This window comes from Phascolarctos cinereus, unplaced genomic scaffold (assembly GCF_003287225.1).
Source record: "Phascolarctos cinereus isolate Bilbo 61053 unplaced genomic scaffold, phaCin_HiC Scaffold_2;HRSCAF=192, whole genome shotgun sequence".
NCBI classification, from domain to species: Eukaryota; Metazoa; Chordata; class Mammalia; order Diprotodontia; family Phascolarctidae; genus Phascolarctos; species Phascolarctos cinereus.
Window position 1 is genome coordinate 136,622,142 of NW_027555625.1, and position 18,406 is coordinate 136,640,547.

General features: G+C 39.7%; 1 protein-coding gene across 12 annotated transcripts in view; it reads left to right on the top strand.

Annotated features, from left to right (window-relative positions):
• CSGALNACT1 (chondroitin sulfate N-acetylgalactosaminyltransferase 1) overlaps positions 1–15,666 on the top strand; it is a 402,593-nt gene extending 386,927 nt beyond the window's left edge. For all 12 annotated transcript variants that reach the window (XM_020969596.2, XM_078149613.1, XM_020969598.2 and 9 more), the window contains 2 exons: positions 10,604–10,685; positions 13,747–15,666. In XM_020969596.2, coding sequence (XP_020825255.1) covers positions 10,604–10,685; positions 13,747–14,036 — 372 coding nt within the window. In that variant the 3' untranslated portion in view covers positions 14,037–15,666. The remainder of the gene's footprint in view (positions 1–10,603; positions 10,686–13,746) is intronic.
• The last annotated feature ends 2,740 nt before the right edge of the window (positions 15,667–18,406 follow it).

The following is an 18,406-nucleotide window of genomic DNA, read 5'->3' on the forward strand; positions in this document are numbered from 1 at the left end:
TTGTAATTCAGTGATATTCCTTTACACTTGTAACCCTCAGATGTCCCTGTATTTCAAGGCCTATGTCCTAGGGATCATGGTTGTCTAGATAGATAGATAGATAGATAGATAGATAGATAGATAGATAGATAGATAGATAGATAGATAGATAGAAAAAGTATTTATTGATAGTCCTGGCACAGAAATATTTAATTATGGATGAATGGTTAAAATGTCACTTTCCAATTTGGTTGACTCTTTATTTATTAGAATATCACTCAACTAGTGCTATGGGATTATTTTCCTCAAAGTAAGAAAAAGGTCATGTCCTGGAAAAGGCACTGCAGAGCAAGATCTTGGGTGAACAGAAAGGTTCCTGCTTTTGTTTAACAGCTGTTCTCTTTAAAAAAAAAACAACTTTAGAAAAACATTAATTTATTTTCTCTTCCTCTCACCTCCCTCCCCCTTAAAAAAGTGGGAAAAAAAGAAGAAAAACAAAATCCTTGAAACAAATCTGCGTATTTGAACAAAACAGATTTCTACATTGGTGATGTCCAAAAATGCATGTGTAATTCAGCATCTCGAGTCAGTGACCTCTCTGTGAGGAGGTGGGTAGCATGTTTCCATCACCAGTCCTCTGGACCTATATAGTTGGTCCCTTCATTGACCAGAGTTCCTAAGCCCTTCAAATTTGTTTGTTGTCATTATTATGTAAACTTTATCCTCGTTCTGCTCACTTCACTCTGAGGCATTTCAAACAACTCTTTCCAGGTTCCTTTGAAACTATCCCTTTTATAATTTCCTATAATACAACAGTATTCCACTACATTCATACACCAAAACTTATTCATCCGTTCTCCATATGATGGTCACCCCTTTAGTTTCCATCTGCTTGCTACAACAAAAGGGTGCTGCTGTAAATATTTTTGTACATATGGTTCCATTTGTTCTCTGAGCCTCAGTTTCTGTGTCTGTAAAAATGAAGAAGTGGCCTCTAAGGATCCTTCCAACTCGAAATCTATAATGCTATTATATTATTATGCTCAAAGCTGTATATAATCATATTGTTATTATAATCATCCCTGGAAGACGAGTTTATTCCCATTTATGTATTGCTAGACACCCCTCTTCCCATTCCCTAGGAGCACTTAGGTAGGTATTTACCCAATAGTGAGCCTTGACATCAGTGCAGACTATACAGACCATTTACCTCTGCCTTTTAGAATCCTTAGCATTTTCCAGGCTTAGTTTGTGTGCTATCTCCTTATGGAAAGCCTTTCAATATCCACTTCTTCCTGCTCAAATTATCACGCGTGCCCTTATCTGTTTGTATATTGTTCCTTCCACTAAACTATAAGCTCCTTGAGGGTGGGGACTGTTTTTCGTTTGTTTTTTGGTATCCCCAGCACCTAGCACTGTGCCTTGTACCTTGCACATATAACAAGTACCTAATAAATGTTTATTGGATTGTACCAGATGGCAGAGAAAGAGAGAGAGGGAGAGGGAGAGGGAAAGAAAGAGAGAGAGAGACAGGGAGAGAGGGAGAGAGAGAGGGGGAGGGAGAGGGAGGGAGAGATGCTCTTCCTATTGTGACTCTACCCTGCTTGGGTTGTGTAGTGTTGCTATCTCCCCAACAATGGCAGGGCAGGGGGGGGAGAGAGAGAGAGACAGACAGACACAGAGAGACAGAGAGAGAAGAGAGCTTCAGTCTTTTATTCTGTGTTCTTGGCCAATCAGTGACAATTATCTCTATACATCTGACATATATTTCTGTCTCTTCATTCAAATTGCTGTTGAATTGTAGAAACCTTACTCTTCCCCTAAATCCCTTCCCTAACCCCACCTCTACTAGTCCTGTCCCCATTTGGCTTATCTTCATTATTGCTGCCAAAATTGACTTTCCTGCCTAAGTCTTTAGTATGCTATTCATCTCCCTGAAGCCCTATATGGGTTCTCCTTTGTATTATAGATCAAATCTGTGACAATTCCTGTGTGATTCACAGCTCTTCACCAGGTGCCCCAGATTACATCCATGCCTCATGTCACATCCTCCTCAGACTGCCCCCTCTGTGAATGCTCAGAAATCTCCATTTTAAATCATTTTGTCTCCGTCTCTGTGTTTCCCCTTATATTTGCATTACTTACCTTCTCTCATTCCACCAAGTAAGTGCTTATTCTAACAAGTCCATCACTGAAATAACTTGTCAAATCTGATCTCCTCCATGAAGTTTTTATAGACTGATCAGAGCTGAGAACATTGCTCCACTCTGTTTAGTCAGAACAGAGAATTCTGGATTCCCTTCTCAGTCTTTACCCAAGAAAACATACGCTCTTGGCACCCATCACTGTCCCTCACTTATCCCTCAATCATACCTTAGTGTTAACTCTGGACCTGGTGTATATTGTTAAGTTCCTCTCTGTATGTCCTTTTTATGTATGTGTCTGCTTGAATGTTGTTTGTATTCAGTTGTGAGAACTCAGGAGGACAGATGCTTTCATTTAGCTCTAAAAGACTGTTGATAACAATGAAAGAATATGTGTGATCATTTATATTAGGCTTAATGGAAAACATGGAGGAGATAACATCTGGACCCATTCTTAAACATGTTACTCAAAAGGAAGATTGTGAGATCCTTAGAGGCAGGGACTTTTTTTCCCTTTCTTTATATCCCCAGCACTTAGTACAGTGCCCGGCATAGAGTAGATGCTTAATAAATGCTTGTTTACTTGAAACACGCCATTCTATAACACAGCAGAACTTTTCCTGTGATTGGTAGGGCAGACGGTGCTCATCATCATCTTTTGCAGTGTAGCCAGGTAAGAAATAATACAATGTGGAAACGGAATGGAGAAGCAAAAATACTAAACACACCCTTTCCTGACAACAGTGCAGTGAAAGTTACATTTAAGAAAGTACCTTTCAAGAAAGAATTAAAAAGGAATTTGAAAGGGTAGAGCCAACATGGCAAAGTAAAGGCAGGGACTTGCCTGAGTTCTCCTGAATTCCCACCAAACAGCTTTAAAATAATGCCTCAACACAAATTCTGGAGCAGCAGAACCAACAAAAGGTTGAAGTAAAACAATTTTCCAGCCCAAGACAACTTAGAAGATCATGAAAATTCATGAGTCCAAGAGTCTAAATTTGGGTGTTGAAATTCAGGAGTTGAAATCCAGTGAGTCAAAATTTCAAAATTTAGGAATCAAAATATCAGAATTTTATAAGCTAAAATCCAGAAGTTAAAATTTGGAAGTCCTATTGTCAAAATTTGGAAGCCAAAAAACACAAGATTCAAAATTCAGGTGTTGAATTCAGATGGTCAACATTCAGGAGCCAAAGTCCAGGAGTTAGTATCTGGGAATCAAATTGTCAAAATTTGGGAGTCAAAATCCAAGGACTCAAAATGTTAAAATTCAGAAGTTAAAATCTACCAGTCAAAACCTAGGAGTCAAAAAGTCTGAATCTGAGAGATCAAATCCAGGAGCCAAAATTTGGGAGTCACAATCTATGGATTCAGAATTTGAGTCAAGATGTCAAAATCTGAGACTCAGGCAGAGCCAAGATGGCAAAGTAGTTACCATTAGAGCTAAGCTCTCCCAACATTTCCCTTCAAACAATTTTGAAATAACACCTCAAATCAAATTCTGCAGCATTGTTAACAAAAGTTCAAGGTGAGTCTTTTTCCAGCCCGAGACAACTTAAAATGTCAGAAGGAGAGGTCTGTGACAGTAGGGTAGGGGCCTGGCCAAGAGCACACGTGGGGCTTGGAGGCAGCAGCAACAGCTTTGAGAGCTCTCAGCCCAAAGATGGTAAAGGGATTGGAAAACTGATCAGAAAGATATTACAGGGGACCTTTGTGCTAGAACTGGGTGCAAGACTGGGCATTTTTTGGCAACTCCATTGTCTACACTCAATTCTAAGTTGCAGTTGCAGGACAGAGAGGAGCACTTGTGTGGTCACAAGGGAGCAGGAGGCCTGGATGCAGTTGTTGGGTGGAGAGGAGCACTAGGAGAGCAGTAACCACACCTCTCTCCAGATTACATCACCCTGAAAGCACCAAAACAAACCCTCCCCTCCACCTAGGAAGTAGCTATGAAAACAGCAGCATAAAAGAACCTGAAGCCTGGAAAATTGACACCCCCCTCCCCGAGCTGAACAGAGCAAAACTAAAGTTGAGTGTCATGGAATAGGTGGGGAAAAAATGAACAAACACAGAAAAAAAAAGAATCTGACCATCAAAAGCTACTATGGTAACAGGGAAGATCAAGACACAAACTCAGAAAAAGACAATGAAGTGAAAACAGCTATGAGCAAAGCCTCAAAAAATGCAGAGTGGATACGAGCCCCAAAAGAATTTCTGAAAGAGCTAAAGAAAGACCAAAAAATCATTTTAAAACTCAGAGTGGTAGAAGAAAAATCAGGAAAAGAAATGAGAGCAATGCAAGAAAATTAGGAAAAGAGAATTAATAACTCAATAAAAGATGCATAAAAACACTGAAGAATAGCACCTTTAAAAACAGAATTGGCATAATAAAAAAGAGGTACAGAAGCTCACTGAAAAAAATAATTCCTTAAAAATTAAAATTGGGCAAGTGGGAGCTAATGACTCCATGGGACATCAAGAAACAATACAACAAAGTCAAAAGATTGAAAAATACAAGAAAATGTGAAATATCTCATCAGAAAACAACTAACCTGGAAAATAGATCAGGGAGAGATAATTTAAGAATTATTGGACTACCTGAAAGTCATGATTAGAAAAAGAGAGCCTATACATCATATTTCAAGAAATTATAAAGGAAACTGCCTAATAACCAGAGAACCAGAGGGTTAAATAGAAATTAAAAGAATCCACCTACAACCTCCTGAAAGAGATCCCAAAATGAAAACTTTCAGGAATATTATAGCCAGATTCCAGAGCTCCCAGGTCAAGGAGAAAATACTTCAAGCAGTTTCAAAGAAACCATTGAAATACTGTGGAGCAACAGTCAGAATCACACGAGATTTAGCAGCTACCACATTAAAGAAGTAGAGAGCTTGGAGTATGATATTTGAGAAGACAAAGGAGCTAGAATTACCTAGCATTACCTACACAGCAAAACTGAGTGTAATACTTCAGAGGAAAAATGGATATTTAATAAAATAAAGGACTTTCAACCATTCCTGATGAGAAAACCAGAGCTGAATAAAAATATTTGACATTCAAACCCAAGTCTTAAGAGAAGCATAAAAAGGTAAAAGGAAAAAGAAATCATAAGGGACTTAAGGTTAAACTATTTACTCTCCTGTATGAGAAGATGATACACATGACTCCTAAAGACTTTATCATTATGAGGGCTATTAGAAGGAGTCTACATTAATAGAAAGCACAGATGTGAGTTCATTATGTTGGAGTGATCTAGGAAAAAAAATGGAGGAATAAGGAAAAAGGATTCACTGGGAAAAGGGGGAAGGGAGAGGAAGAATGGGGGAGATTATCTCATATAAAAGAGGAATGGAAGGAAGAGCTTTTACAGTGGAGAGGAAATCAAGCGGGGTATAGGCAACACTTGAACCTCAATCTGATTAGAATTGGTTCAGAGATAGAAGACTATGTATACACATTCAGTTGGGTGTAGAAATCTATGTTACCCAAGAGGAAAGTAAGAGGGGAAGGGACAACAGAAAGGCGGAAGCGGTAAGGAGGTAGGCATATTAAAGGAAGCAGTGGTCAGAAGTAAAATAAATTTTTGAGGAAGGATAGAATGAAAACAGAGAGAGAAGAATAAACAGAAAAATAGGATGGAGAGAAATAAACAGTAACCATAGCTGTGAATGTGAAGGGGATGAACTCACTTATAAAATGGAAGCAGATAGTAGAATGGGTTAAAAAACAGAATCTAGCAATATGCTGTTTTACAAGAAACACACTTGAAACAGAAAGACAGAGTTAAAATAAGGAGCTACAGTAGAATCTATTATACTTTGACTGAAATTTTAAAAAAGTAGGGGTAGCAATCATGATCTCAGATGAAGCAAAAGCAAAAATAGACTTAATTAAAAGGAAGTCTGGGAAAGTGCATTTTGCTAAAAGGCACGGTAAACAATGAAGTAATGTCAGTACTAAACATATATTCATCCAGATTCTTAAAGGAAAAGCTAAATAAGTTACAGGAGGAAATAGTAAAGCTATACTAGTGGGAGATCTCAACTTTCCCCTCTCAGAAATAGATAAATCTAACCATAAAATAAATAAGAAAGAAGTTAAGGAGATGAATAGAATTTTAGAAAAGTTAGATATGATAGGCCTCTAGAGACAATTGAATGGGAATAGAAAGGAATATTTCTTTTTCTCATCTGCCTTATAGAAGGATGAACTGGCAGGGATAGGGAGTGATCTTCAGTGCATGGATCACATTAATGAATTCATTGATCTGTTGGACTATTTGAGGGGAAAAAAAGCATTATAATTATTTCCAGGCTTCCTCTTCCTCCATTGTAGTCATATCATGTTAAATTAGGGTCCAATTTGGGATAACCTTAAGCTCTAAATAGGAAAGTGGGGCTACTCCTACCTCAGGCAGAATTGCTAAGGAGCAACATTTCATGTTACATCATCTCTACCCTCTTTGGTCTGGCTCATGACCCACAGTCCTTTAGGAAACAGCTTTGTAAGAGGCATCATGATTTATTGGCTAAAGTATTGCACTTGGAATAAGGAAGTCATGGCTTTTAATCTTTACTGAAGCACTATTGGCAAATCCTTTAAACCTCTCACAGTCTCAGTTTCTTCATCGGCAAAATGGGGATAATAATAGCCCTTACCAATAGAGTCATTGTGAAGATTAAATGTGATACTGTGCATCCAACATTTCCCAAACCTTAAAGCTGTATATAAATGTTAGTCATTCTTATACACAATTGTAATTTTTAAAGTCACCTCCATTCTGCCCTCCCCATCTTGCCCCAAACTGGACAATTCTGCCACACTCAAAAGTGCCTCCATTTTTAGAAGCCATCTCTGCCATTATGAATAATAATGATAATAATAACAAGCATTTATATAGTGCTTTCATATTTGCAAAGCACTTCATGTATGTTATCTCCTTTGAATAACATTGGGAAGTAGATGCTATTATTATCCCCATTTTACAAATGAGGAAACTGAGGCAGATAGTGGTTTGAGTGCCTTGCACAGGGTCCCACAGCTGGTAAGTGTCTGAGGCTGGATTTGAACTCAGGTCTTCCTGACTCCAAAACCATCACTCTGTCTATTGCACCTTCTAGCTGTCTCCCTACACCCACAGAGGCACTCATTAAATATTTGTTGGCCTGTCATAATAGGCCCTCTTCTTTTCTCCCTCTATACTACTTCATTTGTTGCTCTCATCAGCTCCCATGGATTTAATTACCATCTCTATGCTGATGATTCTAAAACCTGCCTTTCCCGCCCCAGCCTGTCTGCTGATCTCCAATCTCTCATCTCCTTTCAGACATCTTGAACTGATGTCCAGTAGAGACAGCTGAAATTCAAAGTGTCCAAAACAAAACTCATTCTCTTTCCCTCTAAATCCTGTCCCCGGGCTGCTTTCCCTGTTACTGGAGAGGGCAACGCTATCCTTCCAGTCCCTCAGGCTTACCATCTAAGAGTCATCCTGGACTCCTCATTACCTTTCACCCCCTGCCCCCCATATACAAGCTATTGCTAAGGCCTCTCCATTTCACCTTTGCAACATCTCTTGAATATGCCCCCTTCTCTCCTCTGACACTGCTACCACTCTGGTGCAGGCCCTCATCACCTCACACCTGCACTGCTGGAACAGCCTGCTGATGGCTCTGCCCGCCTCAAGTCTCTCCCCACTCCAAGCCATCCTCCATTCAGCCACTTAAGTAATTTTCCTAAAACATAGGTCTTATCATGTTACTCCTCCCCCTACTCAATAAACTCTTGTGGCTCCTGTTTGCCCCCAGCAGCTAATACAAGATGGTCCACTAAGCATTCAAAGCCCTTCATAACCTACCCCAATCCTGCCTTTCCATTCTTCTTATACCCCAATATGTACTTTTGGATCCAGTGACCCTGGCTTTTCTACCAATAAGACATTCTACCTTTCAACTCCAGGCATTTTCTCCGCTGTTCCTCCATGCCTGGAAGATTTTTTTCCTTCTCTACTCTGACGACTGGCTTCCTTTAAGCCCCAAATAAAATCTCACCTGTTACAGGAAGCCTTCCCAAACCCTCTTAATCCCAATGCTTTCTGTCTTCTATTTATTTCCTATTTATCCTGTGTAGGGCTTGCTTTGTATATATTTGTTTGCGTGTTCTGTCTCCCATTAGATTGTGAGCTCCTTGAGGGCAAGGACTGTCTTCTGACTCTTTTTTTTCTATCCCCAGAGCTTAGCACAGTGCCTGGCACATAGCAGGTGCTTAATAAATCATGATTGATTGTTGCCTCGTGAAGGAGAGCTGAATCATTTTATGATTAAGCGATGTGGGAGCAGTGAAGTGTATCTCCTCGCATCATGAAACAACTTTGAGGACAACAGGACCAAGACCTATATGACACAAGTCAATAAAGAAGTGACATTTCTTGGCATGCAGGAAGCCCAGAAAAAGAGATTTAATCAATTGTTGCCATAGCTCAAACTCCTGATCGTCAACTAGCACATTTCTAGCATATAGCTCTTAAGTACGGTTCATCCTTCAGTCTGACTTATATTTTAAGCTCCAAAATATCCAAGTCAAGGTGACTATATTTCATCCTGCTTGCTTTTTTTTTTAACCATGGAATTGCCTGGGCAGGTGGACAGAACATTAAGCTAAGAGTAGGAACTGAATGGTTTTTCATTCCTCAGTACAGCCGGGTACATACCAGGAACTCCAAAATGGCATCTCTCCAGGACTTCCTGCATTTAAGAATTTTTCTCGTTGGTACTAATTTGATTTTCCTGCCACGTTGGAGATGTTGTATAACAATTCTTTGTTCCAAAGTCAAATGACATCATCCTGGAGACTGGCCACTGGAGACAACCTTTGCCAACAGAGCCTTCCTTTCCTGAAGATTTGCCTTCTCCCTTGACCAAAGCTAAGGCACAGTAATGGCGTAGGATGCAACTTGATGTGTAAATAACATTCACATCTGTTTCTAGATCATCCTGAGGCTGAGATATAACACATTAGGGAGGAGAGAGCAAAAGCTAACATAAGCAAGTAGTCCTGTATCATAGGAGCATCTCATCATGTGTTGAGAACTAGAAGAGACCGTAGAGATCTTTGAACCCAACCCCCATCGTTTTACGGAAGAAGAACTATGGCCCAGAGATGTGAAGCGACTCCTTAGGCCTCTCTTCAAGGCAGTGTGAAAATAAAACATAACTGGGCTGCTTCTGCAGAACACTGAAGGGCATTCCCTCATATCACAAAACAGAGCTGGACAAAGCCAGGCGGTCACCCTGCTAACAGATGCTGCTGCTTCTTGTCAGATGGCCTCTACATATTGGCACAACGCAGACGCTGTTGGAACAGCCTAGCGAGAAAATAGTTTTGAGATGAATAGGCTCCATCTGTATTTGGGACGCAGACTTAAAATGCTCTTTTCTTAAACTAACAACATGGGGGAACTGCTCCCCTGTTCTCCCACCCCTGCTCTTTCTGGTGGGCACTACTGGAGGGTCATGCCTCAGGGAGCTTCCTGGTTTCAGAGCTATTCTCCATCCCTTCCCTTGGTTTCATAAGCCCCTCCCTGGCTCCTTGCCATGCCCTTTCACTGGCTATTGAGTCAGAGGTAAAGATAGCTTTTCTACTAGGCTGTCTAGTTGCTCCTAAGCTTGATCTAGCTCTCCCTTACCTATACCTTCAATTCAGTCACATGAAATACCATGTAAAGTGTTTTGCACATTTTAATACACTATGTAAATGCTAGCCGTTATTCAGTGAGCATGTAATTATGCAAGTCACTTTGCTAGATTCTGGATATATAAAAGTAAAGATGAAAAATAGCCTCTATCCTCAAGGAACTTAACTAGGGAGGGGATGCAAAATATATAAACCTATACGGTAAGCAAATACAAGATAATTTGAGGAGGAAGAGAACACCAACAACTGGGAAGATCAGGGAAGACTCCCCTATAGGAGGCAGCACTTAAGCTGAGCTTGGAAGGAAGCTATAGATTCTGTGAGGCAAAGGTGTGTAGGGAGGGACAGCCTATGCAAAGTCATGGCAGTGGGAGATTGAACAGTGGTTTCAGGGAACAGCACATAGACTAGTTTAGCTGGAATGTAGAGTTCATAAAAGAGAACAATATAAAAGAAGTCTGGAAAGGTAGGCTGGAGCCAGATTGTGAAGGGTTTTAAATGCAGGAAAACAAGAGGCAAGAGGGAGCCACTGAAGAATCTTGACTTTAGCTTTTGTAGCTACTGGCTCCAAAAGTTAAATAGTAGTGTTTCAGCTGGGACAATTTTACTGTCTCCTTAACTGAAAGGAAGAGAATTTGCTCTTATTTATGATTCGGGGGTGTGGGTAAATCGTCAATGGTAAAATGGGTACCATATTTAGTGTACTGTTCTCGTAGGTCTCTGAATTCTCACTTATTTTTGTTTCAACCAAACCTTCCAACCCCATTCAAACTACTGTGCTCCCGTTTTAGGTCATAAAAAAGGAAACTGGATTTTGGAGAGACTTTGGATTTGGAATGACTTGTCAGTACCGATCAGACTTCATCAATATAGGTAAGAAAAACTATCTTAGTGAATTCTGCTTCCGCACTGCCACCCAGAGGTCATTATTGTACTTTATTGTATGTGGAGGTAAATGGAAGGAATGTGGTCAGAATCCATGGAGAATGAAAGCCTTGTTTGTCCCAATGCTGATTTCAGGTATTTTCCTGAAAATGGGGGCTTGGAGAAAAGGAAAAAAAAGAACGAAAAATGGGCAAGTAAACGCTTTAGGAAAAACAAAAACAATTTCATGCTTCCAGTTTATTTATGCTGTCTCTTTGGGGTTTCAAACCATAACTAACAATATGTCTTTTGCATACAAATATGATGCTACTAATTCTTCATTGGCTGGGCTGGCTCCAGCAGCAGGTTGGATTTGCTTTGATTTCCCATTACCTTTCCCCACCAACCATTCCCCTCCTCTCCCAACCCACCTTCATACTTAACTACCTCAAAGATCAAGATCATATCTCCAAGCATGTAGAGTTTTAAAACCATAGAAGACACGAGGTAGAATGGATTTTAGATACCATATAATACAGCCTATTCATTTTAGAGAAGAAAACTAAATCCCAGGAAAGGGAAAATTAATTTCTCAAAGTCATGGAGTAAGTTACTGGCAGAATTCAGACTCTAGCCCAATTTAGTAATCTTTCCATTGTGTTGAGCTATAGTTATCCATCTTGGAATTGAATAGAAAGAAGATATGATGGCCATTTATGGAGCCATTGACAATCCCAGATTATCATAACATTCCAGAAATACCATGTATGTGTATAACACTTTTTAGAAGCAAATAATTAGCTAGTATTGCAAATTCTACTTTACGTGTTTATTCAGCTTGGATTTACATTTCAAGTCAATAGGCATTTATCATTTCTCTATTTTTTTAAAGGCAAGGGCATGCCTATAGTTGATGAAAGGGATGTGCACATCAAGGAAGGAAGATGTTTCTGTCAAGTGTGAGGGCTATTATGACTTATTGTTATTTCCTGCAACATTCACATCCTACTTTCTATCATATAATTCTGGGTAACTAAGTCTTCTTTGTGAGGGCTCTATTTGTCCTTACTTTCTTTAGTTCATAAAGTGCTATATCACATGTTTACTATATATACACATACACACATGCACACATACACACATGCACACATACATATATGTGTATATATATGTTCCCACACATATGTATATTACATATATATGTATGTATATTTTTTCATGCCTTCTCAGTAGAGAGGACAGAATTTGGAACAGAAAATAAAATAAAATTGAATTTAAAAAATCATAAATTTCAACCCAGTCTTCTGAAGAAACACTGGCAAAAAGCATATAGGGAAAGTGCCCTGCACTTGGTTTATAACCTATAGCACTGGATTGGGAGTCAGGAGACTTTACTACATATCTTAACTCCAATACTTGTTAGCTGTGTGTCTTTGGACACGCTGCTGATCTTGTTTCCCCATCTCACAGTTGTTGTGAGGAAAGTGCCTTGTTAAATGCTAAGTAATGATAGTAATAACTCACCTTTGTATAGTCCTTTAAATTTTATAAAAACAAGCACAACTTCCTAAAATCCCAAGCCATTATCTATTTCCTAGAGAGGAGGAAGAGGACGATGGCAAAACCAGAGAATGCCAGCCAGGGTAATAAATGACCAGCAGAGGCTCTTAGAGCCCTGAGACAGCTACAGTAGCTACAAACGCCTAGCAACTGGGCTCTGGTAATAACGCTGATTGGGCTAACACAGTGGCCACGATGATGAAACTGCTGCTATTTATCTAAGAAAAAGATAGGATTCATCAAACATAAAGATATCAGAGATGGGCTGTGGGTGAAGATGTTAACAGACGTACTGGCATTCTGAAATCAAAGTTGAATGCAAAGAATATGTTAAAAGCAATTAACACCTATACAATATCAGTTTTAATGTGTTTTCAGAATTATGAAATAGAAATCTTTTAGGAAGATTTGTAAAGTTCTGTAGAGGGAGAAGAGACTGGGACAAAAGCCAATGCATGTAATACTGGTAACAGATTTAGAAAGTATCCTAAAAAAAATCTGTATAACACTAATGAAACACAGGACCCATCACCCCTAAGAAAGGTTAACACTTACCAAAGAGGATGAAGAAGATTAATAGACATTCTCAGAGGGCATGATGAATTGTTCAGAAACCTACAAAAATGCTTTGTAATAAGGGGATATCATTTTACTGAACAATAGGAAAGTCTGACCACTGTTACCTGCCAATAGATTTGTTGAATGTAATTGGAAGTAATCTGCCTCTTGATAGAACCTATGAAATAACTCACAGCCAAGAATGGAGTCTAAAGGTGCTCCATGAGTGCCATGAGCACATTTGTGCACTTAGCGCAGTACCTCGTATGTCATAAACACCCAAGAAGTGCTGGTTTCAAAGCCACATCGTGTTTTTACGTGAGAATTTTGTCCTGGATGATTCAAGATGTAAAGAGATTGCTACAGCTTTCTCCACAGGAGCCTGAAACCATGGCATCATGAGACATGAGAGGCAGCATAGTAAAGGGGAAAGAACACTGGCTTTGAAGTCAGAGGACTCCACATCCAACCTCAGCCCTTTACTGCCTGTGTGACCTTGGGCAAGTCACTTATCACCAGTTTCCTCCTCTGGAAAATGAGGGGGGAAAGTTCATCTTTGTGACCTATGAGATCCCTTCCAGTTCTTAATTCTATGAAACTGTATAGTTCTCAGTTTCCTCATATATAAAATGAAGATTAGGCTAGATGAACTCAAAGGTTCCTTCTAGCTCTTGATTTTTCCCTTCAGCTCGTCAAAACAGCCAAATGAATGACTGCATACTGACTTGTCCTTTAAAACTGTAACCTTAATTTGTCTAACAGAGTAGGAAGTAAGAGGTAGTCTTCAGAATTCTAGAAGATACAGATGACAGAGATTATAAAATGTGTGAAAATGTATATGAGTACTTCTTAGAAATGTCTCCTTTCCAAAATGGCAGACTTGTATCCATGCCCAGTGGGAATATATGCATGTAAAGATAATATAGTTTCCTGGGTGTTTCCCTTATGGCAGGTGGGTTCGACCTGGACATCAAAGGCTGGGGAGGAGAAGACGTGCACCTGTACCGCAAATACCTGCATAGCAACCTCATTGTGGTTCGGACTCCTGTGCGGGGGCTTTTCCACCTTTGGCATGAGAAGCAGTGTGTGGATGAGCTGACCCCTGAACAGTATAAGATGTGCATGCAATCCAAGGCCATGAATGAGGCATCACACGGGCAGCTGGGGATGCTTGTCTTCAGGCATGAGATCGAGGCTCACCTGCGCAAACAGAAACAGAAGATGAGCAGCCAAAAGACATGACATCCTTTGGGAGGCGCTTTTCTTCTCTTGGAGATTTATGGAAACAGTCACTGTTGCCTGGGAGAAGGCTTTAGTGAAAGATGGTGGAAGAATCATCTCGTAGATCCGGGGGTTAGGGGAGAATGACTATAACCTCTCTCTGCCTGCACAAAGCTTAATAAGCCTCCATTAAGTGCCCCAGTTTACTTGGCAGTGTCTGACAAAGGCAGAGATGATTATGAGGTTCAAAGCAGATGAGTGCAGAAGAGTGTTCTGATTACTTAGTGTGTTGATTTCAGTAAGATGGGAGCTATTGTTTTCTGAGCACCTTGAGACATTAAACGTATGAAGGCTAGTGCCTTTAACTTAGACTGAGAGGCAGTCACATTTATTTAAGGGAAGGAACATCTCAATCCAAACCTTAAGACTCTCAGAAGCTGTGAGATCTAAAGGCTGGGGGGGAGGGAGGGGAGGTATGCAACTTTTGTGCATTCACTAATCAAAACCAAAATGAACCAAAAATTAAAAGCCATACACATATATTTTATCACTTTCTTCTAAGATTAACCAGAATTAATCTGTCCATCTGTTTGGTAGTAATTCTTAACTGTCTCCATTTGTTTATTTTATTTAAAAGTGCACTTTTTTTTTGCTTGTGATTTATATTCTGCTTATTTAAATGTCAATTTGCAAGCCTTACTGAGAGAGAGCACAACTTCCTGTACATTTTTATGGTTTTTTTTCTCAGAAGACATTTTTAGATGCATTATGTGAATATTCAGAAGTTCATAGCATGCAACTCAAGAACTATATGAAAGCAGATGCCGAAGGATGGATGCATCCTGTCAGGCAGGCACTGAGCTCAAAACAGTTTAGTAACGTGAAATGCACAGCTTGGGGCTATTGATAAGCAAGCGACATATTGATATGGCTATCTGCAGAGTACTCCTGAAAGAAAGAAATTGAACACTGGAACGAAAGAAAAAGATTTTTCACCGTGATAGACAGGGGGAAAAAAATCTGTCAATCAAGGCTTGGGATTTCTTGATACATTCTAAACTCTTTGTACACATTTCTCCTCAGGAAAACTGGGGTCCACTTCAGATAAACCAAAGCAAGCTGTGTGAACCAAACAATATCTTTTCAAAGCAGGGTGCTCTTCCTGGCTTCTGGCCTTCTTGAGTTAAAGTGCAAAAAAATATATTTTTGTGAACAATCAGTTGTCTCAAGGAATGGAACCAATTCTTGTGCATCTTCTCATCCCAGTCCTTGTGGACACAAGTAAAAGAGCCCTTTTTTTCATCAGCGGTTGTTTTCCTTGGTTACTGGGACACTTCTGGAAATCGTGTCTTCTGTTTCAAATTGTTGTTTTAAATATGGCCAGTTCTGTGTGGTTTCTACATCTCATTTTAAATTTGTTGATTCATTAGCCAACAACAGATGCATGGGCCAAGTTACTGATTTGTTTCCCTGCCTTCTGTTTGCCCACCATGAACTCAAGTCTGAAAAGCTTCATGTTCATTCAAGCTAGTGTTGTGTCAATCATAAATTGTAATGGGTCTGTACCAGTAGTTTGTAACAATTTAAATAAAAACACAATACATGAATGTTTAATAGTATTGGACAGCTAATAAAAGAAGACTTGCATTGATGCTTTGTGGTCAGAATGTAGGATATGGGCCTCCCTTTTGTTGGAGGAGAGCATGAGTTGATTGGAAGAAACTTAATATTGACTTTAATGTATTCTTCACAATGAACTTCTATATTGACATTCCCCATCAGTAGGCTATATTTATAGGCTTAGTTTTCCAGCAATATGGATGGGTTCATGATGGTCTTACATTTTCTCTCTCAGTTTCCCTTATCACTCAGAGAACAGCTGACCAGGGTTATGGTTCATTTTCAGAGAAAAGAACCATATTCTTTGATCCACATGAAGATGGAACCCATGACCTAGACCTTAGTGTGCTCTAACTACCTTAATTAGTCACTCATTTAGCCATGGTCCACAGGATGCCCAAAGAGTCCACAAGATGTTCCAGTGGTTCAGTGTTGTACACAAGAAGTTAGAAAGGGAAGTGTTACATTGAGAAAAGCATTTAACTTTTAAATATTCAACAAAAGAATAGATCACATCAAAGTGTAAGCATGACAACTACTCAAGGATGCCCTCTAGTTCATGGACACCCATGAGAGAAGGAAACCTTCCAGGACACATGGCAAAGGTATTTCTTGGAGCCGTCAGCCTAGGTTGAATGGGAGTAGAACTCTTTTGCAAAATTAGGGTGAAGGGGAAAGAATTTAATGTAGGTTTGTAATTTGATATCCCAGATAAGTATCAGAGCACATCATGGGTACTGTGTTCACTTTGGGGCACCATATTTTGTTTTGTTATTTTATTGTTTCAGTTGTGTGTGACTCTCCATGACCCTGTTTGAGGTTTTCTTGGCGAAGATGCTGGAGTAGTTTGATATTTCCTTCTCCAGCTCATTTTACAGTTAAGGAAACTGAGGAAACAAGATTAAGTGACTTCCCCAGAGTCACAAAGCTAGTGTTGGTGGCTGCATTTGAACTCAGGTCTTCCTGACTCCAGACCCAGTGCTCTATCTACTGCACCACCTAGTTGTTCTACCACATTTTAGAAAAGACATTGATAAGCTGAAGCACATTCAAAGGAGACAACCAAGATGTTAGAGGCCTTCGAATATATAACATATGAGGACCAGATGAAGGAATTGAGAATGTTTTGCCTAGAGAAGAGAAGACTCAGAGGAACGTGAGATAGCAGTCTTCATGTATTTGACAGGTATTATGGATGAGACTTAATTCTCTTTGGTCCTAAAGGGCCTCGACTGCACAGTATTTTTTCATTACTGTAGGGGAGCTAGGTAGTCCAGTGGATAGAGTACCAGACTTGAAGTCAGGAAGATTCATCTTCCTTGGTTCAAATCAGACCCTTACTAGCTGTGTGACCCTAGGCAAGTCATGTAACCCTGTTTGCTTCAGTTTCCTCATGTGTAAAATGAGCTGGAAAAAGAAATGGCTAACCACTCCAGTATCTTTGCCAAGAAAACCCCAAATGGGGTCACAAAGAGTTGGACATGACTGAAACAATTAAACAACAAAGGTCCTTTCCAAGATCATATGATTCTGTTCCTGTGAGAGGAATGAGTCTGTTGGGTGCTACACTGGTAGTGCCAGTCCAAACAGCTATTTCTTCTAGTTATTCTCTGGGAAGAAGGATGATGGCTACTTCCTCACACCTGCATGTGCTATTCAGACCTAATTACCACCTGTAGACTCCCAACTCTATATGGGTTGTGACTGGGTAGGTTTTCTTCCTTCTGCATCTAAGGAACATTGATTTCATATCACTCATGAAGAGAATCAAGGCCAATAGCTTATAGCATTGAACCGTACCTCTACATAGAGTCTGACTTAAAAAAATAATGCTAAAGTCATTTAGACGTGAAATAGAATTCAGAGATGTTACTAAGAAAATATAAATTTGAACTAAGGTTTCATAATCATTTTGGCTATGACCATAAAACAGGGGAAAACTTTTTTTATTGTGAACACAATGAAAAATATAGGAAAAACTGTTTATATTCCTTGCCTCAACTTTCTCTCCTCTTGCTTCTCAGTCCTTGACAATTTCACTTCTGACTTTGTCCATCGACTCAAAGTGTTTTCTGCAGAGTTCTCAGTCATCTGTTGTGGCCTTTCCTCAAGCTCTCGGTCATGTTCTTGGTCTGCTTAGTGAATCAGTCCAATGCTATACTATCCTCAGCTCTCAAATCCCTCCCTCCCTTGGCCTAGAGACATGCAAGCCTTGCCAAGCCCCAGTCTTGGATTACTCCCACCATCTTCCTCTACCACTCCTATTCATATAATGTTGAATAGAGCTGGTAAGAGCTGATCCCTTATAAATTTGTTTTCTAATCTCAATTAGCCCTCACTTCATAAAGCAATCCTTCTATTCCTCCCTAATTTAATCTTTATCCCATTTAACATAGAGGATGCAAACCTTTGCTTTTGGTCTCATCTACTACAATGCCCCCTACACCTACCCTCTTATCAGAGGATCTTGCCTTATCCATTAGAATGTTAGCTCCTTGAGGGCAGGCACTGTTCTTATCTTTCTTGGCATTTCTAGCATTTAGCACCATGCCTAGCATATGGTAAGCACCTAAAAATGGTTTTTTGATTGATTGATACTTTATGAAGAAAATCAGTCCTTTGCTTGAGTTCACTCTTCTCTCATTCTTCTCAACTTAAAACCCCTTAACAGTATCCCTCACCTCAAGGCTAACCACCTACCTGTCCTCTTGACCTCATCCCTTCTACTTTTCTCCAGCAGATTGCCTCACTAGCATTCCCTCTCTCTTCAG